The sequence below is a fragment of the Nyctereutes procyonoides genome, unplaced genomic scaffold (genome assembly GCF_905146905.1).
Source record: "Nyctereutes procyonoides isolate TBG_1078 unplaced genomic scaffold, NYPRO_anot_genome, whole genome shotgun sequence".
Lineage (NCBI taxonomy): Eukaryota > Metazoa > Chordata > Mammalia > Carnivora > Canidae > Nyctereutes > Nyctereutes procyonoides.
Genome location: NW_026575037.1, coordinates 22,116,338 through 22,143,014, shown reverse-complemented (window position 1 = coordinate 22,143,014; position 26,677 = coordinate 22,116,338). Strand labels below are relative to the sequence as shown.

Genomic DNA, 26,677 nt, shown 5'->3' with positions numbered 1-26,677 from the left:
ATATTTTGTTGTGGATTTTTGCATCTCTGTTTATCAGGGATATTGGCTTGTAGTTTTGTGGTTTTTGTCTGGTGTTGGTATGGGGGTAATGTTAACCTCATAAAATTAGTTTGGGAGCATTCCCACCTTTTCAGTTATTTAGAGAATTCAAGGAGGATTGATATTAAATCCTCTTTGAATGTTTGATAGAATTCACATGTGCAACCATCTAGTCTTGGGCTTTTGTTTGTTGGGAGTTTTTTGATTACTGGTTCAGTCACCTTATTAGTAATTAGCCTATTTAGATTTTCTGTTTCTTCATGATCAGTCTCGAAATACTATAAATCTATAGGAATTTATCCATTTGTTCTAAGTTGTTGAATTTGTTAACATAAAATTATTTTTGATAGTCTCTTATAATTTATATATTCCTTTGGTGTCAGTTGTGTCTTTTATTTTTGATTTTATTTATTTGAGAACTCTTTCTTTTTATCCTTGTGTATCTAACTAAAAATTTTATCAGTTTTTTGTTTCTATTTTTAAAGAACCAACTCTTAATTTCAGTGGTCTTTTCTATTGCATTTTTTTATTTATTTATGATAGTCACAGAGAGAGAGAGAGAGAGAGAGAGGCAGAGACACAGGCAGAGGGAGAAGCAGGCTCCATGCACCGGGAGCCCAACAAGGGACTCGATCCCGGGTCTCCAGGATCGCGCCCTGGGCCAAAGGCAGGCGCTAAACCGCTGCGCCACCCAGGGATCCCTTCTATTGCATTTTTATCCCATTTTTAATTTTGTGCTCTGATGTTTATTATTTCCTACCTTCTACTAAATTAGGGCTTCATTTTTCTTTTTTAGGCTTTAAATTTTTTTTTACATACAAAGTTAGTTTGTGTACTTGATATTTTTCATTTTTCATGTGGTAGGTTTATATATCTATAAACTTTAGAACTATTTTGGTGTGTTATATTTTCATTTGTCTCAAAGTATTTTTTAATTTCTTGATTTCTTCATTGAGCCATTGGTCATTCAGTAGTATGTTGTTTAATCTCCATATATTTGTAATTTTTCCAGTTTTCTTGTAATTGACATCTAGTTTCATACCATTTTGGATGGAAAAGATATTTGATGTGATTTCCATTTTCTTGAATGTATTGAGACTTGTTTATAGACTAACAGATGATATATCCTGGAGATTGTTTCATGTACATTTGAAAAAAATATGTCTTTTGCTGTTTTGGGGATGAAATGTTCTTTATATGATAGTCTATCTGGTGTAATGTGCCTCTTAAGGCCAGTGTTTCCTTATTGATCTCCTGTTGGGATGATCTATTCTTTTATGTAACTGGGATATTAATGTCTCCTGTTATTATTCCTGTCAATTTTTCCCTTTACAAATGTTATATCTTCTTGCTGGATTGACACCTTAGTCTTTATGTAATGCCCATCTTCGTTTTTTATTATGTTCTTTGTTTCAAAGCTTATTTTGTCCGATACAAGTATAGCTGCCACACTTTCTTTTGGTTTCCTTTTGCATGAAATATCTTTTTCTGTTCCTTCACTTCCAGTCTCTATATTCTTGCATAGGATATGAGTTTCTTGTAGACAGCATATAGATGGCCTTTAAAAAAATTATTTAGCTACTTTGTATTTTTTGACTGGAGAATTTAGACCATTTACATTTAAAGTAATTATATCTACTATGTACTTATTGCTGTTTTGTTTATTTTCTGGTTATTTTGTAGTTCTCTGTTTCAGTCTTCTCTCGTTTTCTTCTTGGTTTGGTAGATTTGTATAGCTGTATACTTCGATTCTTTTTTCATTTTCCTTTGTGAATCTATTATAAAGTTTTGCTTTGTGGTTACCATGAGGCTTACATATAATAGCTTATATATGTAATAGTGTATTTTAAATTGATTGCAACTTAAATTTGAATGCATTTTAAAACTACATTTTGACCCGCTTCCCCATAAAAACATGTTTTATTTTTTACTTTTTTAGTGAGAGAGAGAGTGCACACATGGGAGCTGGGGAAGGGGCAGAGAGAGAGAGAGAGAGAAAGAGAATTGTAAGCAGGCTCCGGTGTACATGGAGCCCTGATGCAGGGCTTGATCTCATTACCCTGAGATTATGACCTGAGCCAAAATCAAGAGTCACACACTTAACCAACTAAGCCACCCAGGCACCCATCATTTTGTTTTTGATGTCAAATTTAAATCTTTTTACCTTGTATATCCCTTAAGTAATTATTGTCGCTATAGTTATTTTCACTTTTGTTGCCATTTAACCTTCATACTAGCTTTATAAGTCTTTAATCTACTACCTTTACCATGTATTTACCAATGAGATTTTTATTCTCATATATTTTCTTAATAATTATTACCCTTTCTTTTCAGCTTCGAGAAATCTCTTCAACATTTTTAGTAGGGCAGTTTAGTGGTGATAAATTTCTTTAGCTTTTATTTGGCTGGAAAGCTCTTTACCTCTATTTCAATTTTGAGTGATAACCTTGCCAGGTAAAGTATTCTTGGTTGGAAGTTTGTTTTTCCTCAGCACTTTGAGTGTGTCATGCCATTCTCTTCTGGCCTGGAAAGTTTCTGCTGATAAATCTGCTGATAGCATTATGGGGGTTCCTTTGTAACAAGTTGTTTTTCTCTTGCTGCTTTAAAGATTCTCCAAGTTTTGATGTTTTAATTATGGTTTTTTTTGGCATGTGTCTCTTTAGGTTCATCTTGTTTGGAAGTCTCGGCTTCCTGGGTCTGGAATTCTGTTTTTTTTTTTTTTCTCAGATTAGGGACATTTTCAGCTGTTATTTTTTTCAAATAAGTTTTCTGTCCCCTTTTGTCTTTCTTGGACCTCTATAATATGGATGTTCTGCTTGGTATTGTCCACAGATCCGTTAAAGTATCTCTACTTTTTAAAATTTTTTTTTTTTGTTTGTTTTACTGATTTGTTTGGGTGAGTTCCACTGCCCTGTCTTCCAGATCACTGATTCTGGTCTGCTGTTGAACCCTTCCAGTGTATTTTTTAGTTTAGTTAGTGTTCTGTGACTTCTATTTGGTACTTTCTTATATTTTCTCTCTTTTTGAAGTTCTCATTGTATTTATCCAGTCTTCTACCAATTTCAGTGACTATCTTTATGACCATTACTTTGCACTCTTTATCAGATCAATTACTTATCTCTACTTCTTTTAGGTTTTTTTTTTCCTGGAATTTTGTCTTATTCTTTCATTTGGAATATAGTCTTGTTGCCTCATTTTGGTTGGCTTTCTATGTTAGTTTCGGTGCATTAGATAAAACAGCTCTCTCTCTCATTCTTTAAAGAATGACCTTGTGTAGATGACCCTATCATTTAACCTTGCCCTAGCTCTTGGTTATCTCTTGAACCTTTGTGATTGTCTAAGCAGCTTGATTTATTATTAATAGCTGTTGAGATAGTGCTCTGTCCTCTAAATGTTCCAGAGGGAAGGATCTATTTAGGTTGCTTGGAAGCTAAACCCTAAGGCAGCAGCTTTTTAAAGGTATGTAAATGTACAGTTTTGCAGGACAGCAGTCAGAAAGACTGCTGGTCTTCATTCCAGTCAATCTGGAGGAGTACTTTTGGTGACAATGGCAAAAAGTGTGGCTTCATACAAGTGTATGAACTTTCTAGGAGGTACCAGTGAGCTACTGCAAGGCCAGGGGAGAGTGCAAAAATGATATCCCCTGGTCTGTGTTCACTGAGCGTACTTCAGTAGCCTCTAGATGTGTGGTAGTTCTGCAGTGTGCCACTCAGTTGAAGCTCCAGTATAAGTAAATAAGAAGACTCGGAGTGTGTTTCCTTCTGCTGTTTGTGCAGTGCCCTGAGGGTAGTATCCTGTCAAGAACTGTCTCTTCTATTATTTCAGACCTGTGGGGCCCAGAAAACATAATTTTCCATGGCCACCAGAGCCAAGTGCTCAAGCGGCATTCCCTGTGTAGGCTGTGCTTTCCCACTGCCTCTGATGGGGCTGTAAGGATGGTGTAGAGGCAGGAGTGCCTGCTGGCACTAGAAAGGTAGAGGGAGAAGAAGTGACACCCACAAGTGCCTCTCTGTCCCAGAGAGAGTTTGAATAAGCTCCTCCTCCTCTGGCAGATGCTTTAAGATTCGCAAATGAATCTTTTTCATGTTGGTCTAGGTACTTTACATACTGCTGCTTTTGTGCTTGGTCCTGAGGCAAGGGAGTCTGTGCCTAAGTTCTTTAAGAGTAGAATCTCCATTCCCTACAACTCTTTGTTCTCCTGGATATAAGTCCTGTTGGTTTTCAAAGCCAGACATTTTGGGAGCTCATCTCTCTGATGTAGGTCTGAAGGCTTGAGGTGCCTGATATGTGCCATAAGTCCCTTATTTATCAGAGAGAAACTCCTTGAGATCTCTCCCACTTGTGGGTCACCACATATTAGATGGGGTTTTGGATGAGATCATGTCTCTGCCTCTTCTACATTTCTCAGTGTGGTTCTTTTATCCTTTGTTGTGGAGGCGCTATTTGGCTAGTTTTCAGGTATTTTTCTGAGGGAATTATTGCATATGTAGCTGTGGATTTGCTGTATCCATAGGAGAAGGTGAATTCAGAATCTTATTCTGCCCTGTTGAAATGTCTCTTTGTTTTGTTTTTATAAAGCCATTCTAATGGGTGTGAAGTGGTATATCATTGTGGTTTTGATTTGCATTTCTTTAATGATTTGTGATGTATTTTCATGTACTCATTGGTCATTTAAGTTTCTTCATTGGAAAAAAGTCTGCTCAAGGTCTTTGCCCATTTTTAAGCATGTTTTGTTGTTATTGAGTAGTAGGAGCTCTTTATGTATTCAGATATTAATCCCTTAGTAGATATATGATTTGTAGATATTTTCTTCCATTTCATGGGTTGCCTTTTTACTTTGTTGATTGTGTCCTTTGATTCATGAAAGTTTTTAATTTTCATGAAGTCCAATTATGCATTTTTTCTTTTGATGCTTGTGCTTTCAGTGTCATGTCAAGAAATTACAAATTCAATGCCATGGTGCTTTCCCTATATGTTTTCTTCTAAGAATTTTAGTTTTAGCTCTTACATTTAGGTCTTATCTTTTTTTTCTTAAAAATGAAGATGAGAATGCTCAAGTGTGCTTTTGAATTAATCAACTTCTGTAGGATGATATTTGTAACTTTTCCCCTTAGTCATTCTTTGATGTTTGGAGCAAGAACTAATTTACTAAGATAGGAGCTGTGCCATTTGGTGTAATTTAATTCAAATAAATTTTTTTTTAAAGATTTTATTTATTTATTCATGAGAGAGAGAGAGAGAGAGAGGCAGAGACACAGGCAGAGGGAGAAGAAGGCTCCATGCAGGAAGCCCGATGTGGGACTCGATCCTGGGTCTCCAGGATCACCCCTGGGCTGAAGGTGGTGCTAAACCGCTGAGCCACTGGGGCTGCACCAAAGAAAAGTTTTTAAAAAAGTTTTAACTATTGCCTATTATTATTTCCTGATTTTTAACATCAGGATATATTTTCCATCCTTTTCTTATCTGTTTAAATTCTCAGTTGATGTGTACCTGGGTGGCTCAGTTGATGTGTACTTGGGTGGCTCAGTTGGTTAAGTGTTGACTCTCAGTTTCTGTTCAGGTCATGATCTGAAGCTCATGGTATTGAGCTCTGTGTTGGGTTCCAAGCTCAGTGAGGTGTCTGCTTGAAATTCTCTCCCCTCCTCCCTTTCCCTCCTGTCCTCTCTTGTCCCCTACCCCTCTACCTGCTTGCATGTGCTCTCTATCTCATAAATAAATAAATAAATAAATAAATAAATAAATAAATTTAAAAAAAATAAATTCTCATTTGATATTTCATTACTCTTGAGGTTGTATTTTTCTGGGTTGGCCTAAATTTTTTTTCCTTTGTTTCTAGCTATACTCTAAGCGTTTTTGTGACTTTTTTCTCCTATCTACACCTAAAACTTGGATGTTCTTATTTTATATTCGTAGTTTCTCTTCTTTCTACACATTTATTGGCATTTCATACACACTGATAGCTCTAAGTGCCACTGTATTTGGATCTTTAAGAATGTTCTTCCTTCCTGAACCCTGATTATATCATTCCACAGCTTATAGTCTTCTCATAGCTTCCTTTTTCTCTTAGAATAAAATCTAAACTTGTATGCAGCCTGATGTATAAGAAGCTCCATGATCTGGTTTATGATATTCTTTCCTAGCTCATCTACTCCTTTTTTGTTACACATAATGTATTATCCAATAATTTTGAACTACTCAAATTTTCCAGAACATAAGTCTACATAGTTATCTTTCAAGATTATAAGTCATTCACTCATGATTTCTGATAGGACAATCATCTTTTGAGATTCAAAGTAAATATCTTTAAAAAAAACAAAACCCTAAATTCAGCACAGATACTACTACAGATACTTCTTATTTAATAGAATTTAAATGTATCATTAATGAATTAAGATACTCCTTTTATACTTCTAGTGAGCAATCTCCTAATCTGGCAATCAAATTTTATTATTATAATAGCAAAGTTTTGGTATTTGTCAAAAGTTCAGGTATTTTTTGCGGATGTCTGTAAATATTTCCCCTGCTACACTTGATGTACTTAATTCTGTGAGATATTCATTAGAAGGTCATTTTACATTTGAACAATTTTATGTTGAAGCTATGCATTCAGTCATTTTCCTAGGAAAATAACTGGAAATAAAAATATTTAATTATAGCAATGGAAATTCAAAACCAGAATTCTACGTGGTGGTTATTTCTTGTTCTTTGTTTTTGCGAGTATACACGTGGAACCAGCATTAATTTGAATAGTCATCCAAATTTTGAATACTTTACTTTTAGAAACTCTTAGTGTTAAATATGGTCTTTTCTTTCTTTTCTTTTAAGTCATTCTAAAGAACATTCTAAGTAGGCAGTTTTGAATGCACACTGTGTAAACACTTATAGAAATTGGAGTTATGAAATTTTGTTAGGTTATAAGACAAATTGTGAGAAGTTATGTGTCTCATATCCAAGTTCCTTACAATTAAAATTTACCTTTTTTGAGCAATTTCCATTTCCTTTGGTATATTGTCCCCACCTAAATATTTTAAGAAAGAATAAAAATTATATATATAAAAAGCAACCTTCATATATTTATAACTGGGTTTATATGTATCATTCAGAAAAAGTGAATGTGCTTATCAAGGTACATTATTACTATACGTATCCTAGGAAGTAAATGTGTTATATATTTTACTTAATCCCATTTATTATTAGCCACATCTGTGAGAATATTTTACGAGGAACACTGACTTTCAGGTGAAATCTATCCATAATAAGGAAATACACATACACATGTGTGCTGGTAGCTGTTTAGAAAAGAGCTATTTAGAATAACCTGTACATTGTATCTTAGTACAATGATCATACTAAATTGTATCCCTTAAAAATGAGGTTTAAGATTTTAAAATTAAAATGGAAAATGGAAGCATTCAGTGATCTGATAAAAAGTATTGTTATTTTTATTCAATCCCATTGTTCTTGGATTTAATGATTTAAGTGATTTTCTCTATAGATAGCATCGGTGTATTTTATAATAATTGTTTTGCCAAATATAGATTTATATTAAATAGAAACATTGCTGTTTTACTTTCTGGATAAAGATATTTGATTATCTTTTCCATACTTATTAAATTTCAATATTTCTATTTCAGTTTTTTGAAATGTGCTTGTGGTAAGCAGTTGTGTGAAACATGTCTAATATAAAAAGGCACAGCGTATGATTTATCAAGTAGTTTTAATTATATTGCTTTGTATCTAATTCATTTATAAAATGTACTTTTTAATTTTACTCTAGGAAGATGATTTGAATGAAACTCTCAAATCGCTCTATAGCCACCCAGTACCAAAGGCAAACACTCCTGTCAGTTTGAGTGTGGTAAGTATTAGCTATTAATTGATTTTTTTGAGTCATAGAACATTCTCATTTAAGAACACATGCACCATCAAGAGATTCTTCTACCAGGGAAGCTTTAGTGCCAGTAATAACAGCACTACAGGATGATATTGTAACTTTTTGCCACGCTTTAACTATCATAACATATAGTAGATGTGAATTTTTGGGAGTTCTTAAATCACAGATTTTTTTTATTATATGCTAGAAGTAGCCACATCTGTGAGAATATTTTACGAGGAACACTGACTTTCAGGTGAAATCTATCCATAGTAAGGAAATACACATACACATGTGTGCGCACACACACACAATACTTCTCACAAAATGAAAACAGTACACAAAAAAAGAATTGAGGGTATAGCATATAACTAATCATATGATAAAAATTCTGGGTACAAAGTTTCTTCTTCCCCATTCTGCAATCCATCTTCAAGTATAAACACCAACCAATGAAAATATGATTGATATTTATCAAACAGTAAGCCTGTTGTGGTATAGATTATTTACCACTGAAACTTTACTAAGCACACTAGTATTTTGGGAGATTTTGTAGGTATTCAAAGTTAATGATCACAAATGTGGATATTTTCATTAATATTCAGTATACCAAATGAAATGTTAGCATTTATTTATATTCATTTTAGTTCTTCCAACAGAATGATAAACAGTGCCACACATAAGAAAGAAAATGTATAGGATGATGTAAGAGAAATTGAAAGAAAAAGTAAATTGAAGTATATGTAATCGTATTCATAGGTCTTTACTTTTTTGCACAACAAAGAAATTATTAGTTTCATTGTATTCTTTGGTAATAACTTTATTTTTGCATAATTTTTCCTGTAGTTTTACTCAATAATAGCATTCTCTGACAGTATTCTATTTTCTCTGTCAGCAACCTAGTTCAGATGCTTAGCACTTTAAATAGTTCTTACTCTAGAGTTTCTCTCTAGTCCTTTCTATAAAAGCCTGTCAGATTAAATTTCCTTAAACTATATAAAGTTTCTTGCTGAAACCTAAAAGCTCCCATTTTCTATAGATTTTGTCCAAACTTTCCACCAGGCTTTCATGAACACACACTAGTTAGCCTCAGTCTACCTTTTCATTTTTGTTTCACTTTTTTTTTTTCCTAAATTGATTTCCTACTCTGGTCACATTGTTCTGTTCGTCTTCTTGAATGAACATTGTGCTTTTTCACTTGTACACCTTACTTTTTTACTAAAGCCTCTTTGTAGAATATCCATCTGTAGTCTAGAACTAGCTCACTTCCCACCTTTGTGAAACTTTCCTGTGTGGTTATCAGCGTATTCTTTTTCCCTGTGATCTCCGCACCTGTATATCTACACCCTCTTTTGTTGCACACTACCAAAGAGGAAATATTTAGTAGTCATTTGGAGATTGTAGACTGGAAAGCTAAGGATAACCTGAAATTTTTAACGCAAATGTAGTAGTCATCAGCAGAAATAGTTGTAGGAATACTTGAGCTATTTAAAGGAATACAGAGAGAGTAAAGCAGAGGCCAACATCTCATTGTCCAAATGTATTGTATAGAAGACAAAAGCAGATTGTATGAAAGAATTAGAGGAAGGAACAGTTAAGGAGAAACTCAGATTTGTGGGTCATTGAAGCCAAAGAAGTGCAAGGTTTATGGTTAGTGGGAATGAAATAGGCCAAGGGAAAATATCAAGAACAAAGAAAGGCTCTGGATTATCAAAAATAAATGTCATTCTTTGAAGGAGTTGTATTTATAAAATGATTCTAACACTTTGTTAAAAGGTGAAGGGAAATATACGTGCTAAAATAATAGAGGTAGCTATTGTAGAGCATTAATGAGAGATGTAAAAAATGCATGTTGGCTTTAAATTGGAGTATCATTTGTTCTGGAGTAAATAAATATCTTACAAAAATACTGTTCAAAAATACTGGCTATTGAGGGGGCACCCGAGTGGCTCAGATGGGTAAGCATCTGCCTTTGGCTCAGGTAATGATGCCAGGGTCCTGGGATCGAGCCCCATTTTGGGCTCTCTGCTCAGTGGGGAGTCTCCCTCGCCCTCTGCCCCTCCCTTCTACTCATGCTTTCTCTGTCTCTCAAATGAATAAGATATTTTTTTAAAATGCTGGCTATTGAATCACAGTCACTAAGTGTGTGATGTTAAGCCAAAAAGTTAATATCTTTTGATGATTCTTTTTCTTCATTTGAGAAATTGAGTGAGTATTTTTGAGAAAGTTGTTTGGGGAATTACATGAAATGATATATCTAGATATACCATGAAAAGCTATCCTAATATCAGTTGTTAGTGAATTGAAGTTTTATCATATGGAGAAGATATTTTGTACTGTAGCTGAAATAATCTTGTTTAGTGAATTTGAGTGTGTTCTATTCCATGTATGACAGTTATTTCTATAATTTAAGCCTTCTTATAAGCTTTTGAGTCAATAACTATGGTAGCTTTCAAATTTTGTATTCCTTTTCTCAAAACAGTAGCTAAAGAATTGGCAGATTCAGCTGATTGGTAAAATATTGTCTTAAATTCAACTAAAGTCCATTTAGTAATTTCATTGGATTCAACAATGGTTTACTATAGTGCTGAGCCCAGTGCTGTGCTGTTCATGAGTGGCAGAGCTGGGATTAAAAGCACTTGTCTTCAGCTTCTCGTAGGGGTTTTAGTTTTATGATGCCCAGTTAAGATTGATTGTCCTGGGAATTTTTGTTCTTCCATAAAGTAGAAAGAAAATTTTGTTTGCACAGTTTGTGATAGAAAAATGTAAGAAGCCTTGGGAAGTTACTATACTTCCTTATAATTTCATATTTCATGAAAGCTGTAACATGATTTTTTCAAGGCTTGACATTGCAACCACAAGAATATCACAGAGAGGGAACCCTGGGTGGCGCAGCGGTTTAGCGCCTGCCTTTGGCCCAGGGCGCGATCCCGGAGACCCGGGATCGAGTCCCACATCGGGCTCCCGGTGCATGGAGCCTGCTTCTCCCTCTGCCTATGTCTCTGCCTCTCTCTCTCTCTCTGTGTGACTATCATAAATAAATAAAAATAAAAAAAAATAAAAAAAAGAATATCACAGAGATTGTATAAAAAGTTAGTATTTAATGTAAATGTTTATTTTGAAATTCTATTTCAAAATTATTAATATCCACAGCATTTTCTACTCTCTTCAGAATGAAAATACTTTCTTTGAGATTTTTCTAGCATAAAATTGGCAAAACAGCATTTAACATAGCATTTATAATTAATGGTACTTTCAGTGAATAATGTGGCTACGTGGGTTTGTTTCAGATACACAGCAAATTCTGTAAACTTCCCCCATGAAAGTAAAATATTCATTTTTTCTCTCATATATTATAAGAACCAAGAGATATATATTGCCAGTGAGCAAGTTCTGAAAGATCAGCCCTTCCTAGTACCGGTGAGTTAAAAGGACATTGGCTTCTAAAAATCACTATTAAATTGAGAAAATAATTACTTCTTTCACTGTGTTTTTCAGATTCACTCCAGTCCTTTAGGAAATGGTTAATTTGACTCTTTTAAGAAAATTAATCATTCGGAGTATATTTTCTGTTTATACTATCTTTTAGAGCATAATTTTATGAAATACAGTACTATTAAAAAACCCCTCCAAATAAAGCAGTTAATAGAGACCAAATCTATGCATATTTCTTCATTGTCAGTGGTAGTAATGTGAAAGTGCTTCACAGCAAGAGATTTCTGTCACATTTTTTGTCACAAGGTCTCAGGAGACCTTGTGATTTATCTCATATTGTTTTTCTACCCTGGAATATTACGCATTATGACTGTGCTAACTAGCCTGTTCTGACTAGTTAGGTGTGCCCAATATTGGCTAGAATGTTTCTTTTCTGGTCTTTAATTATGACAGTATTAAATATGTCCTTATGTGATTAAGATAGTAAAATAATTTTGGAGATTAATATGAACAGAAAATAAAACAATTCTGGTGATTTAGTTGTGCTGATTCTGGGTGGTAAAATTTGGGAACATTATGGGGGAACACGAAGACATACACAATATGCTTTTTATATAAATAGATCTATGAACTGTTGTGTTGCTTTGAATGTTATAGGATCTAATTACTGTTTGTTTAGTGGGTGTATGAGAGTCAACTTTTGAGATCATGTTTTAAAAAAACTTTTAAATATTTAAAATTATGGCCTATTGCTGCTTTCTAAATAATATAGTAGCTGATATGTACCAGAGAACTTTGTTGTGACTTACCATAGAAACTGAGGAATCTTAATAGATCTTGAGATATTCTTGGGAAAGCAAACTTCATTATTTACCAGTATCCCTCAATGTGTTCGTATGTACATACATACCTTTCAGTGATATACTTTTTTGTTTTAATAATTATTTTCCAGAATTCTTATTTCAGTTTTAAAATTAAATATTTTTAACCAACACTTAACTGTTTGTATGTGAAAGTTATTGTTCAATATATAAACCTGCTGTCTTATTTAGGAATCTCTCAAATTCCACAAATCTGAATGTTAATCCTTGGTACTTATTAATTTAATTGATATATCTTTTCATATTTTTTCTTAAATTATATGTAATATGACCAAATTTTCATTCTGCTTTTCTTATGTGATTTATTTCTTTTTGTTAGCATTCCTACTTCATTGCTCCAGATGTTACTGGACTCCCAACAATTCCTGAGAGTGTAAGTTTCTGTTTTCTATATTTTTTTATGCTACTCATATTATGAATTTTATTTATTTTGGTCTCAATGTCTGAAGATTTCTGTTTAGAGAAATAGAATACATTTTAATTATCTGTTTTGTTAGAAATACGAAATAGGAGTAATGGTGTTATCTCTTTTTCTTTTGGATGTGTCTCCTACTTTACTTCCTTCTTAATGTCTGGTTGTAGGTAAGGAAAATTGCATGAGAAAAACTGTTTCTAACACTTGAAGTTGCTCAGTAGGATCATAGATATTTATATGTATATATGATATACATATGTATCATGTAACATATATGTATCATGTATCATATATATATATGATATATTAGGTCCTGAGCTCTCCTGGATAAGTTAGAGGAAATATCTCAGATGGACTCTACTTGGTGGGGGGATGAATACTGGCAATGGGAAATATTTTCACACACTTAGTTACTTTAGTGAACTGACTGTAGCATTTTAGATTACTTATATAATTCTGTGAAAATCTTAATGTCCTGTACTTGATTTCTTGATTTTAATTGAAGTGATATATATTTTGTAGGGCTTGAGAGGTACTATAAGAAATTATAAAAATTTCTAAAATTTGCATTTTATTTAGAGTCCTAATTGTAGCCATGCTAGAAATAGTTTCAGTGTTTGAATCAGTATTATAAGTTAATATTCTGTAGAAAAATTTACATGGAAAGTGAAAGTGATAAATAGGCTTTTGGTTGCTGTGTAAAAAGGAAATTTTCTCTTATGCAATCTTTTCAACTTCCCTTGGAAAGATACAATGAATTAGTAGAAATAATTCAATAAAAAGTGAAAGAAGCATCAATAGGAAATTTCAATAGGAAACATCAATCCTAAATTTCTAGAAATACTTATTTTTTTCAGAACTCTAATGTTCTTTCAGAATGTTTTCAAACTTATTAAGTGTTTCATTTCCAAAAGTACATGTGTTATGAGTGAATGAAGCCTGGGGAAACAATTGTAAGTTTTCCAATATTAAACCAAGGCTGTCAGTGGTATTTTTAGTACAGATGAGTCCAGATAACTCCTATGAAAAGAGTAGATGAAGCAGTTTTTAATGTTGGCCTGAAATAGACTATCAGCACAGCATTCTGTGTTGAGAAATATTTTTCGATCTAGAAATTATTTTTCTTTGAAATTACAGGGAAAATACTAAGGTTCAATGCCATTAATCTTAGATATGAAGAGTTGAATTGGGAAGTGAGGTAGATTTCAGATACAGAAAACAGCAAATCAGTTTCTCCCTACTAAATTCAACATCATTCACTGATATTACAGGTTCTGTGTCCTGCTGTTACGTTTGTCCTGGTAAAATTTCTCCCTTCTGGAAATCAAAGAAACGATTGGATTTCTTGTTTTCTTGCCCAACTAAAAGTTTTCACCTCCTAGGTCATAGTCTACTTGATATTACACTTTTTAGTTTATTATCACATCTTATTCAATCTCTTTATTATTTTATAATTTTCTGGTTTGCTTGAGTTTGAGTACAGAAAGTTAAAAATAAGTTAAGGAGAAGTTCTAAAAGTCCAAGTTATGTAGCTTATCCCAATTTTGTTCTTATGTGGGGAAAATAAGACAATGTTAAATCAAGGAAGTTAACTAGCCTACCACCAAAATTTATTTGGTTATAGGAGCATAGATTAGATCTGACATCTGATATAAACAAGGGATTTTCCTTAATAAAGGACAAGGATCTGCTTTATGAATTCATCTCATCCTTTGGGTGCCTTGTACATAGTACATACTGTCAGACAGTAATGTTGCTGACTGAATGATCGGCAAACATAAAAAGACTCAAATGTAATTTTTGGAACAGCTGCTCTCAAAGTTCAGTGTATGTGTGTGTATAAATATATTACTGATGTATATATGTATGTATGATATATATATATATATATCAGTAATACATTATTTTTAAAAACAGATACTTGGAGCCATACTCTGAAGATTACAATTCAGCAGGGCTATAGTTGGGGCCCAAGAAAACAGTTTATAAATACTTGGGGAGGAACAGTGGAAAATGTGTGATCCTCTGATTATCCTCCGTGAAACATGTTCCTGGGGTAGGATTATGTTTCAAATAATAATAGAGTGTTATGTGCTTCATGTGGCAGCAGAATAGTATTACATTTAATTATTTTAATGAATTTTTTTAGTAATAACATCCTTTGAACTTTAAGACTTGTTGGTAAATGTATAAAATATTTTCCTTCATAATCACCATGAGCTCTAACTTACACATTTACTTTTCACTTGTACAGAGAAATCTTACAGAATATTTTGTTGCTGTGGATGTGAATAATATGCTGCAACTGTATGCCAGCATGTTACATGAGAGGCGCATCATTATTACCTCTAGCAAATTAAGCACTGTAAGTACTTCACACTTCTCCTTTTAAGTAGAATGTATTGAGCATTTCACAAAAAGACCTATGAACCTCTGCAGACTTAGAAATGTTCTATGTGTACTTATGAGACAATATCTACATACTTTTTTGATATATGGTTTTAATCTGGCTCTTGAAGTACAAAAGTCTGATTTATAGAAGGCCTTCTCAGATGCATTAAGTCAGGTTAATTATTTTTTCTTATCAGGAGATGAGAGTTTTTTTTTTTCTTTTTAACTCTCCAGAGTTCATTTTAGTGCCTTCTACCATATAAAGAATTCTTAAGAGCTATTATGAGATCTTTATTATTCACTTGTGGCTTTTTCCATTGGAGCTACTTGAAAGAAATCAAGGGGCCATAATAATAGCTGCTATCCTAACCTGGTAATAGGTAGATTCATCTTTGTTGCCAAGTAGTGGTTTGGGAGTAGCTTCTATAATAGTTCTGATTTGGAGGAGCTCTTCAGGCTGATAATAACTTAAAAGTCAAAGTAGCATTCTTTTTTTAAATCACAGGTTTTATGCTACTCATTGAAATATTCTTTTGGAAGGTCTTCATTACTGTGGTAAAGGCAATGAGAATAGGAGTTTTCTTGGGTTATAGAAAAATATTCAAAAGTATTTTGCTAGTTTTCCTAACTTTTTTCTATTGTAAGCATTAAAATTTTAATATTTTTTACTTAAAAATTTTAATATAAACAAACAGTTTTTAGTAATATACAAGGTACTTATTAAAAGTGTAATGTTGCATGAATTTGCTTCTTTACAAATTTGGTTATCGATAAGAAGAAGATTTTTTTTTTTGTTCTCCCATAGTAGAAATGAAAACCTCATTCTGTGAAGTTTTAGAATGTTAGCAGCAGTTTCAGGAGTTCTCTAGGATATCTGTTTAGTCTTTATCAATGAGAAGCATATTTTTTAGACAGGATAAATGGCCACCCTGGGATCAAATAGCTAATTAGAGAGAGGTAATGTGAACATTTGAAAAAATGAAATTTTGAGATTTTGAATTATAATATATCCCCACTTATCCAAAAAGATTGAAATAATATATTTTATGTATTGAAAAACACATTATATGCATTTAAAGGAGTAAGAATGGAGAAATGGTGTAGTATAATCAGAGAATAAGCACAAGTCAGTGACACAGGTAATTTGCATTTTCTTAAAATGATATTGAGAAATTTAATCTGAGTCATTTGGTGCTATATATATATATATTTTCTGCTATTTTTAATTTACCATTGAAGTAAAACCATTCTTCTCCCCATTCTCTTCCTCATTTTTTAAACATGTTTTTTCAAGAGTATAAGTAATATTTCTATATGGGTATTGTCCTGAATATTAAAAAGATTGTGTAAACTGTCTCGGACACCTAGGAACTAATTCTTATCATGAAATCTGCTATATGCGAGGCACTTTCTAGGCACTAAGGATTCAGCAGTAAGCAAAGTCCAAACACTCTTGAAGTTTATATTGAACTGATGAAACAAAAAAAGAAATTAATGAAATAGCTGTTATGTCTTTTGATAGTGAGTGCCAAGGGAAAAGTGATAAAGTAAATGTATATGCAGGATGAAAGGTGAGGGGCAGGTCTAAATTTATATAGAGTGGTCATGGAAAGCTGCATAAAGTGCAGGAGTGAGTTATGCAAATGAATTATAAGCTTCCCTATTTGCAAAAACATTTGAAATAAATCTGAGTATATGACTATTGAAAATATTGGTGTTCTCTTTATTGCAATTTATAATCACCTCTTAAGAGCTGGGTAACCTCTCTTTGACTCAGTTTCTTCCCAGGTAAACTGGGAAAATGAGAGTAATATAGTCTTAATCTCATAGGGTTGTTGTAGAGATTAAGGAGATCTCTTTATAGCTATATAAATATATATATATTTATATATACACATGTATAATATACATATGATGTGCTTAGAATTGTATCTGCATAGCATTCAATGATGATTCAATGATTATTAGCTATAATTTTATAATAGACTAGATCTGCAGTTTAGAGTAAAAATTAACATGCCTACCCGTAACTTTATTTGAGTTAAATAGTAATATTATTATTTTTTTAAATAATATTATTTTAATAAAGGCTTGGTGTTATTCAGGGAGTTGTTTCTTGGGTTGAGGTAAACTTCTGCCAATTATTTACGGCAATTCAAGAAAACTGGATGGTGATGTCACCTCTCAGTTACCAGCTTTTTTTGGTTCATTCCCTGGGATGGTAGGACTGATAAAAAAAAACATAATTCAAGCTTGCTTTCATGATCTTCTTGCCCTTCTTATGTGGGGAAGGCTGTTTTACTTGAATCTTATCTTGCAAAATTCAAGATATAGATATAGATATATATCTTGTGTGTGTGTGTATATATATATATACACATCTACATATATATGCACACACACACACATATATATATATATCGGCTGTAAATTCCATGCATAGTAACATTTAAGGTCAAAGACTAGGACTATGGCATAAATTAGAAATAAGCTATTTTTAGGAAGAATTTAGTGAAATCTCTGAACCAACCAAGGAAGGAATAGTTAGTTGTTAATGGACTGATTTGCTTTTAAGCTTTTTACATTCTTATTTTATATATCATGAAGACTATATTGTATTTAGTATTAATACAAGAAATTTACCCATTTTTCATGTTTTAGATCTACAGTAAAAATTTTAACTATTAGAAGAACATACGCAACATTACATTTATAATTTTATTTATAATTTACATATCTTTACATTTATAATTTGATTATGGTTTTAGGAATTTTGTTTGTGTGAGTTACTCTTCGACACATATTTTATTCAAATCATATTAGTCAACCTTATAGCTTCCTGGCTGTTTTAGTGATGATACACTGGTAGCAATCACATTGCATAAAGGTCCCTTTCCTTAGGTATTGTTGTATAATTTGTGATTTATAGAGATAAACTTTAAAATAAAAAAATAATTTTGAGATATGTTAGCATAACTATGGAGAATAGTGCTATGTTTTTAAATTTAAAAAGTTTTAAATTTTAAATTATGAATTTCTGTCCATATAAAAGTGTGGTATTTTAAAATTTGTTTTCAAATCTTTATTTAAATTCCAGTTAGTTAACATACAGTGTAATACTAGTTTCAGGTGTAGAATTTTGTGATTCATCACTTACATACAACACTCGGTGCTCATCACAAGTGTGCTGCTTAATGCCCATCACCTATTTATCTCATCCCCAGGGCCACTAAAGTATGGCATTTTGTTAGGACCCATTATTACATTTTTCTGTATTTAAGTTTAATCAGTTGGGACATAAACAGTTCAGTGTTTTTTTCTGTTGATACATTACCAAGTTCACACAGAAGTGTTCCTGGTAATCCTGAACAAGAATACTGATTTTATACATGCTGTAGGCAGGCCCTAGATGTTTAAGCCCCAAGTGAATCTCTGGTAGACTTGCAGAACATCATGCCAAAGTCTCATGTATTCAAAGCAAAGGAATAAATCATGATATTACAAGAGTGTATCAGTTGACTTATTGCTGTTTTGTGACCAGAGGTAGAGGAGATTGCTGTTTAAAGTCATGTCATTGGTTCTCAAATCAGTCAGGCATGAAGTCTTGTCATATGCCTCTATAATTGTACCTCACCAGACTTTCTTTAACTAGTCAGCTGGGGCTGTGCATTTTGTCTCAAACACCCGGCTGGCCAGCGTCTGACAGGAGCTTTCTCATCATCCTGTCAGTAATATGTTAACTAGAGTGTATCTTTGTGGCCTGTAGAAGCAGGTGGAAGAGATGCTTCTCTTTAAAGCAGATGTCTAAATGTTAGCTACTATTTTGACCAATATTTAGCTGGTAAATATCACCCTTTTAAAGTCTATAAGCACATTAGTTACAGAGATTGGATTGTATAGTGCATGTTCTTTCTGGAATATTTAGAGCAAGCAATATGCTATGAGTGCTGGAATTGTGTTAATAAACTGTAATTTCTTCCTTTGTTATAGTTGCCCCCAGGCATTTAAGCATATGCTTTTCTCTCCTTCTCTCATTAATTCCATCAAGGGCATATGCAAAAAGAAATCTTCTGGTCTCTGGAAAATCAGCTATTAAAATGTAGATTTTATAGGTTTAGACTGAAGGGGAATCCGGAGGATTTTAACCCCTCCATCTGGATTTTACATATTCTTGATTTGTCTCTTAATGGCACCACCTGTATCAGCATTTAATCTGAAACTTGAAGTACAGAGAATCTTGCTAGAGATTAAGAATTGAACAGTTGGTTAGAGAACAAAGATTACCCAGGTCTACTTGTAGTTAAGACTATTGAAGTGTGTTTTTGCCCCTTGTGTTTTTAAAGCTGCAGCAGCATGGTACAGTTAAAAATTGTTATCAAGACCTTTCAGGGACAGATAGTCTAGGAACAATTTTTAGATTTTTAAAAATTCTTCCCAAAGCCCATAGCAACCAATTATGTCAGCTGAAACTGTAGATAAGAATTCTACTTACGAGTGTATTATTTGACACATATACCGCTCTTCTGAACACTGTATTTTCTTTCAGTGCTAAATGAATGTGACTGGAGTGTGGAAGTTGGCCTGTTGTGGTCATCCTCTAACGCTCTGTTAAAGGACACATGTGCAGATCAGTTAGAGGAAACTTCTTTTTTTTTTTTTTTTAATTTTATGATAGTCACACACACACACACACAGAGAGGCAGAGAAACAGGCAGAGGGAGAAGCAGGCTCCATGCACCGGGAGCCCGATGTGGGATTTGATCCCAGGTCTCCAGGATCGCGCCCTGGGCCAAAGGCAGGTGCTAAACTGCTGCGCCACCCAGGGATCCCCAGTTAGAGGAAACTTCTAAGACAGGAAAAGTGGAGTTGCTTGTATCTTCCAAGTCTTGTGGCGATTGGTATTCTATTCTTCACGGAAACAAGCATATATTTCTGCTTTATGGTTTAGTCTATTTGTCCTCTAAAATTAAACTATTGACTTTTAATTTAAAAATCAGTTTTTAACATAACAATTATGTTGGGACACCTGGGTGGCTTAGCTTTGACTCAGGGCGTGGTCCCAGTCCTGGGATCAGGATCTAGTCCCACATTGGGCTTCCTGTGGGGAGGGAGTCTGCTTCTCCCTCTGCCTGCCTCTCTGTGTCTCTCTGCCTCTCTCTCTGTGAGTAAATAAATAAAATTTAAAAAAATTTAAAAAATAGATCAATTATGTCATTATCTAAGGGGCATATTGTCCATCACTAGGTTCTGTGAATTTTGTTCCTACAAGTACTCAGATCTCCACACAAACAACCTTGGAAGATTTTGGTTTACTGCAGTGTTTCCTATCTGGAATGACTGAGTTTTGTGCTGTTCATGATTCTCAATCTTAAATATAGGACAAATTAGGGATCCCTGGGTTGCGCAGTGGTTTGGCGCCTGCCTTTGGCCCAGGGCGCGATCCTGGAGACCCGGGATCGAATCCCACGTCGGGCTCCCGGTGCATGGAGCCTGCTTCTCCCTCTGCCTGTCTCTGCCTCTCTCTCTCTCTCTCTCTCTGTGGCTATCATAAATAAATAAAAATTAAAAAAAATTAAATATAGGACAAATTATATATGCGTTGTTTCTGTTTCCTTAGTACAACTATTGAGAACAGTTGGTTTGTTTTTAAATGTACCTTTTATATTTACATGTTTTTGCACAGTACATTGTGTTTTGCAGTTAGGCACGTTTTTCTCTTCTGATGAAATTTCTTAAGTTATATCCTCTTATCCTGCTATGGGGCTGATTTGGGGATTGGCCCCTCTGTCTCATCTTCCTCCACCACCCAAGTTCTATAGATACTACCTCCTCCGTCTTTTTTTTTCTTTGACATCCTTTCCATATTCCACGTGCCCATTGTCTTAGTTCTGGCAGTTGTCACTTCCCACAAATGCTATTTTCAGATCATCTATCCTGAATGTTGACATTTTCTCCATTTACATAAAATGATGGTGATGATGAGAAAAAGTAATTACAGCCCAGAATTATGTAGTGTATACTATGACCTAGCTGCTCCTTAATTTAATCATCACTTACTATAAACTCCGGGAAGAGACTTTATTTGATTCAGTCACTACAGTAAACCTAACCTCTTAGGGTAGTGCTGATACATAGTAGGTTTCTAGCAATAATTTCTTGAGTAAGTGCCTGAAACTGCACTTTTTGGATCTTCACATGTATTTTGAGTGCTCCCATCTTCATCCTCTGAATGTTTTTCGAAATCTGGTTTGCTCTTTAGAGGCCTAATTTCTAACTTCTGTTGCTTTTATCCCTGAACTGCTGTAGTACTTAACACTGCTTAGTCTCAAGTTAGAGTTATTAGTGAATTTGTTGAACTCTTGTATTAGATATTTATCTCTTTAAAGGTTAGAACCTGGTGTGTGTGTGTGTGTATGTGTGTGTATGTGTGTGTGTCTGCACGTACACCTGTATTTAAAAAAACAAATTTAGTTTTTAAAATTGTGGACAACAGATGAAGTTTTTAAAATTTAATTAATTATGTATTAGGAAGTACCATCTGATACTGAAAATGCCGGAGTAGAAATTTGTCTTTTTGAAAAGTAAAAATGTGTCTGATTGTCCCTGTGACAACTTGGCTATTTAAATCATAGTAATGGGAAGCCTGGATGACTCAATGGTTGAGCATCTACCTTTGGCTCAAACCATCATTCTGGGTCTGGGGATCGAATCTCATATCAGGCTCCCTCCGAGGAGCCTGCTTCTCCTTCTGTGTCTCTTCCTCTCTTTGTGTCTCTCATGAATAAATAAAATCTTTTAAAATAAATAAATAATAATAAAAATTTCATAAATTCTGAAGTTTATAAGTTAGAGGCTAATTTCCCTGTAGGTTTTATCTTTTAAAAAAATATTTGTGTTTAGCCATTTTCTGCTAGATAATTTTAATTCTTTTTTTAAAAGGTTTTATTTATTCATGAGAAACACACACACACACACACACACACACACACACAGAGGCAGAGACATAGGCAGAGGGAGAAGCAGGCTCCATGCAGGAAGCCCGACATGGCACTCGATCCCGGGTCTCCAGGATCATGCCCTGGGCTGAAAGTGGTGCTAAACCGCTGAGCCAACCCGGGCTGCCCGAGAATTTTAATTTTTAAAAAAGTCTGTGTCAAAACTGTAATTCCTTAGGGAAGAACTTATGTAATATATCTTGAACTCTTTTCAGCTTTATTGATTTCTATTGCTATGTTGACTCTAGTTCAGTCTATGCAGGAACTTGGTTTGTTATCTCTTGGCCTTCCGATAGTCCTAGGTAGTAAACATACTGCTTTCTCCCTATAAAGATGTTTATTTGTTCATTCAGTGAACTATTTCTTATTTATGGAGTACCTAATTCATGTCAGGCAGTGTCCTACAGGTAGGGTAAGGAGGTCACAGTATCTGTATCAGTCTGAGTCCAATCGGGTGAGAGAAAGTACACAGTAATTTGATCAAGGAATGTTTAACATAAAGAATTTAAAGCTAAGGCAAGGGACTAGAGTAGCAAGGGCTGGGCTAGCAAGCAGTGAAGAGAGCACTACGGAATCCAGGCATAGCAGATGTAAAGCAGCTACTACCTATAGGGCTGAGTTGAGTATACAAGGAAGGAGCCCCACTGGGGCCTGAGATCTAGACCCTCTTGAAGAAGGCAGAACCATGACTCTTAGATAGCAGAGAAGTTGTTGTGGTGCTCTACTGGTAGAATTTGTTGGAAATCTGCCTTTGGATGACAGGCAAAGTTTTCAAAGTTTCTGGAAAGCTAACGTAGGGGTGCTGAGGAATCTGTTCACAGACAGATACCTCACTGCCAAAAACACTGCTGTGAACCCACCTGAGGGGAAGCTGGTTGTCTCAGTGGAGTCACTGCCCTGAAAAAACCAACAGAGGGTTGGATGGTGCCAAGGGAAGCTGCTGGCTGCTTGTTGCGGCTGACAGTTGTATACTGCAATAACCACAGGCAGGCGCTTCCCACATTATAGGAGGCAAGTTCTGGAAAGGCTGCAAGCAAGCACTGCAAGAGCCAGGGGCACTCCTGCTATAGAACTGCCCATGATGGGAAGTGCTGGGAGAAACCTTTGGCTTCTATAATTTGTTGGAGTCGAGGGCCCCAGGAGCTGCCTCTTACACAGGGGCCTGCCTGCCTGTGCTACAGGACCTGGAACCTGAGGAAAGTATGCCCTTGACAAGCCACCAGCTTTGCAGGAGCCTGCTGAATCAGTACACTGGAACCAGGAACCAAAACCCTTGCTTCCTGAAATGTCTCTTCAGTGTCCTCTCCTGACAAAGCTTAGCATGATGCCAGCTGTTAAAGGGAATAAATATCCAAAGGGCACAGATCCATTTCCATAGATCAGACAGTAAGGGGTAAGTTAGGCAGTTATTCATAATTGGTATAATACACCCCTTTGGATACTCAGCTTTCATTTATACCCTTATAAACATATTTGTACTTCTGTACAACAACAAATCTATATGTTGAGCTATTAAGATATAGCTATCCTTTTTGCAAATGTAGACATTTCCCAAAAGCAGTCCCAAGAGTCATTATAATCATCTCTTCAAATTTAATTGCAATCACGTTTAAATTTCTGTTGATTATTAATGACATATATATAAAATAAAAAGTAGAGAGAAGAAAAATGGTTAGCAGATAAAAATGAACACATGCATATGAAAGGAAAATAAAAAAATATGCAAAGCTACCACACCCCTTTGTTTCTATAACTAATCATGAAATGATTCAGATATTATTCTTCCTTGTTTCATTACCCATTCCATATTTTCCTCAACCGCAGCCAGAACCTCAGCTAACTGGGTTCTTTACCTGGGATAATAACATGAATTTTCATTCCAAAAGACCTGAATCCTCAATAGTTCTGCTTTTTTTTTTTTTTTAATGATTGCTGTAGTTTTCCATTAACTTTTACCAAGAGGTAGTCCAGAGAACCTCTTAGTTCCAGACATAGTCCTTTTTGTCTCTTGTGTGGAAGCAAACCAGTTTCCTTTTGGTTAATGAGATCAATCACTCCAGCCAGTAGAATAACCCCAGTTTTTAGACTGTTGGTTCAGTGGCATAAGGAGACTGAAATGGCCAGATGGCGATATTATCTTCCAATTCACGTGGATGCATTTCTTTATTGGGAGGTAAGATCTCCATGCCAGAAGAGTTATAAACTAATGAGACTAGAAATAGAACTTATGCAAGTGGGTTATTAAGACTAATAATAAAAGGGCCACTCCCACTTCCTTCCCCCTGTTGGTTCCTGGTCCCATGTATTCTGGCTATGGGAGAAACAACACCGTAAAATGCTTTCTGATGTATTTAGATAGATTATTCTTCATCATGTAAAATAGAACCCCACCCTTTATAAGAGTATAATAATACCAACTGGCACTGCGACTGAGTCTTCAGTAAGCCATTCTACTTTTCAATTAGGCCAGTTGCTATTGGGTTATAAGTATGGCTGAGACTAGTTAACTTAATGGGCACAGGCCCCTAACTACTTACTTTGCTGTTAAATGAATGCCTGGATGAGTGAGGTTCAGTTCTGTACAGAATACCATGCTGATGGATATGTTATTCTATGAACCTAATGATTTTGGTTACTGGCAGAAGCATTATAGCCAGAGAAGACCTTATCCAGATCATTTATTCCATTGAGAATGGACTTCGGCACCTCCTTGGTGGAAGAGTTCCAGTGTAATTAACCTGCCACCAGGTAGCTAGCTGACTGCCATGGGGAGATATCTCACCAGAAACATTCTGCTGAACATTCAAAACTACCTGAAGAAGCTACCAAGTATTATGGCTGGGTGTTACTGGCCACTGTATACTGCAAGAGCCAAGTCCTGGAGAAGCACAGGCCCTGGAGGAGTCTGCCTGAGAGCAGCCTGGAACCAGGAAGCAAAAACCCTTTCCTTCTGCTGTGTATCTCCAATGGCCTGCACTGACAAAGTTCTAACTTTCCTTCTGCTGATATTAGGCTGTCTGGTAATAGAAAAAACATCAGGGTCACAGATCCATTATTACAGATAGGTAGCAAAGAGTGGATTTGGAGCAAGTGGGCAATATGTGAAGGGCACACTTCTATGAATCAGATATTTTATTTTGATTTCCTACTGTATTATGGAAAGAATAGAAAAGAAAGACCTTTAATTGCAAGGAAATAGTTAACATAGGTAAAGTTTTCCAAAGACCAAGTATAACGGTATTGATAGATTCATTTGTGCATTGACACATATTATTTGCCAAGTATTATGTATTGAGAATTTCTAAGTTACTAATTAGAATCATAAATATAAATCAAAAGATAAATCATATTATGTCAGTGAATCAAGACCAGTCAATGTGATAAGAACTCTAATAGAGGATATGGAAGAGAGAGAGTGCTAGATTAGAGTTGACTTCAGGATGACACTGGTTCTTAAAAGGAGTTTATGTCTTATGTAGGAAAAGTTTACTTGTTTAACATATCTGTGTGTTTGTGTGAAGAGAGAGAAAATTCGTGCTACATAGTGTAGTTGGAGAGGTAAGCGGTAGCCAGATTGTGCGGAAACCTGTTTGCTAAATAAAGGGGCTTGGATTTTATCCAACAGATTGTGGGGAGGCAAATGAGGTACATAATATGACCAATTTTGTTTTGGAGGAAGGTAACATTGGTGGCATTATAAAAGAAAAAAAGGGGTAGGGAAATTCCTTCTAATAGGAGTCTAGTTAAAGGGCTGTGCAGTCAGAAAAACAGGGAATGGCTCGCTCCTGTATTAGGAAAGTGGCCATAAAAGGAAGATGAAGTTGGTTTTAGAAACATTTCTAAGGAAACTTCTGTTGGATATAGAGTCTGTTTGAAAGTAGGTAAGGAAGAAGGAGAAAGAAGTGTAGAATGACACACAAAGGACCAGTCTTCACCAGGTATTTATTTAGTTGCTATATAATGGCATGGGCTTGGTGTCATTTAATTACCAGTGAAATATAACTTAATAAGTATATATGTCCATATAAATATTCACATGCAAGTAGATGCTTATACATATGTTTGTAGACAGATGCATATATTTAAATATATTTGATATGCATGTTAAATATACATGTATGTATGTTTTGTATATATGGGAATATTATATACAATTTTAATATTAGAATATGCAATATATGTGTATAATCACTCCTATTTAATGATATATGCTTTACAAATTAAAAGTTTTTGAATTCCATGTATAAAGATTTGGAGCTTACCTTGTGATTCCTTTGCAATTGTGATGGTCTCTTTTCCAATTGCTAATGGTTTGCAACCAGTTTTATTTTGCTTCTGGTGAGGGATGTTTTATATTCTGATTTTCAGAAATACCTAATAGTTAAAAAGTAGCATCAGCTAATTGGATTTATTTATTGGTTATTCAAATTATTACCCTACCCGAAGATACAGTAGCAGTGCAATTATATTAGTAATACCTTCTAAATTAGAGATTTGTCTTTTAGTCCTAACTACTTAACCACAAAATTAGATGATGTCATATTAGACATTTTTATCCTAAAGTTTCTTAATTAAAAAATGAAAGAATTGAACAAGAATGATTTCTAAAGTCCTTCCTGTTTTATACAGTGATTCTTTAATTGTATTG

The 26,677-nt window shown here is 34.5% G+C and overlaps 1 protein-coding gene across 4 annotated transcripts in view; it reads left to right on the top strand.

The window, feature by feature from the left end:
- The window catches only part of DENND1B (DENN domain containing 1B), a 265,482-nt gene that overhangs the window by 127,811 nt on the left and 110,994 nt on the right, over positions 1–26,677 (top strand). For 3 of the 4 annotated variants that reach the window (XM_055319215.1, XM_055319213.1, XM_055319214.1), the window contains exons 7-10: positions 7,817–7,897; positions 11,273–11,332; positions 12,548–12,601; positions 14,898–15,008. In XM_055319215.1, coding sequence (XP_055175190.1) covers positions 7,817–7,897; positions 11,273–11,332; positions 12,548–12,601; positions 14,898–15,008 — 306 coding nt within the window. The remainder of the gene's footprint in view (positions 1–7,816; positions 7,898–11,272; positions 11,333–12,547; positions 12,602–14,897; positions 15,009–26,677) is intronic. The other variant, XM_055319216.1, reaches the window with a different exon arrangement.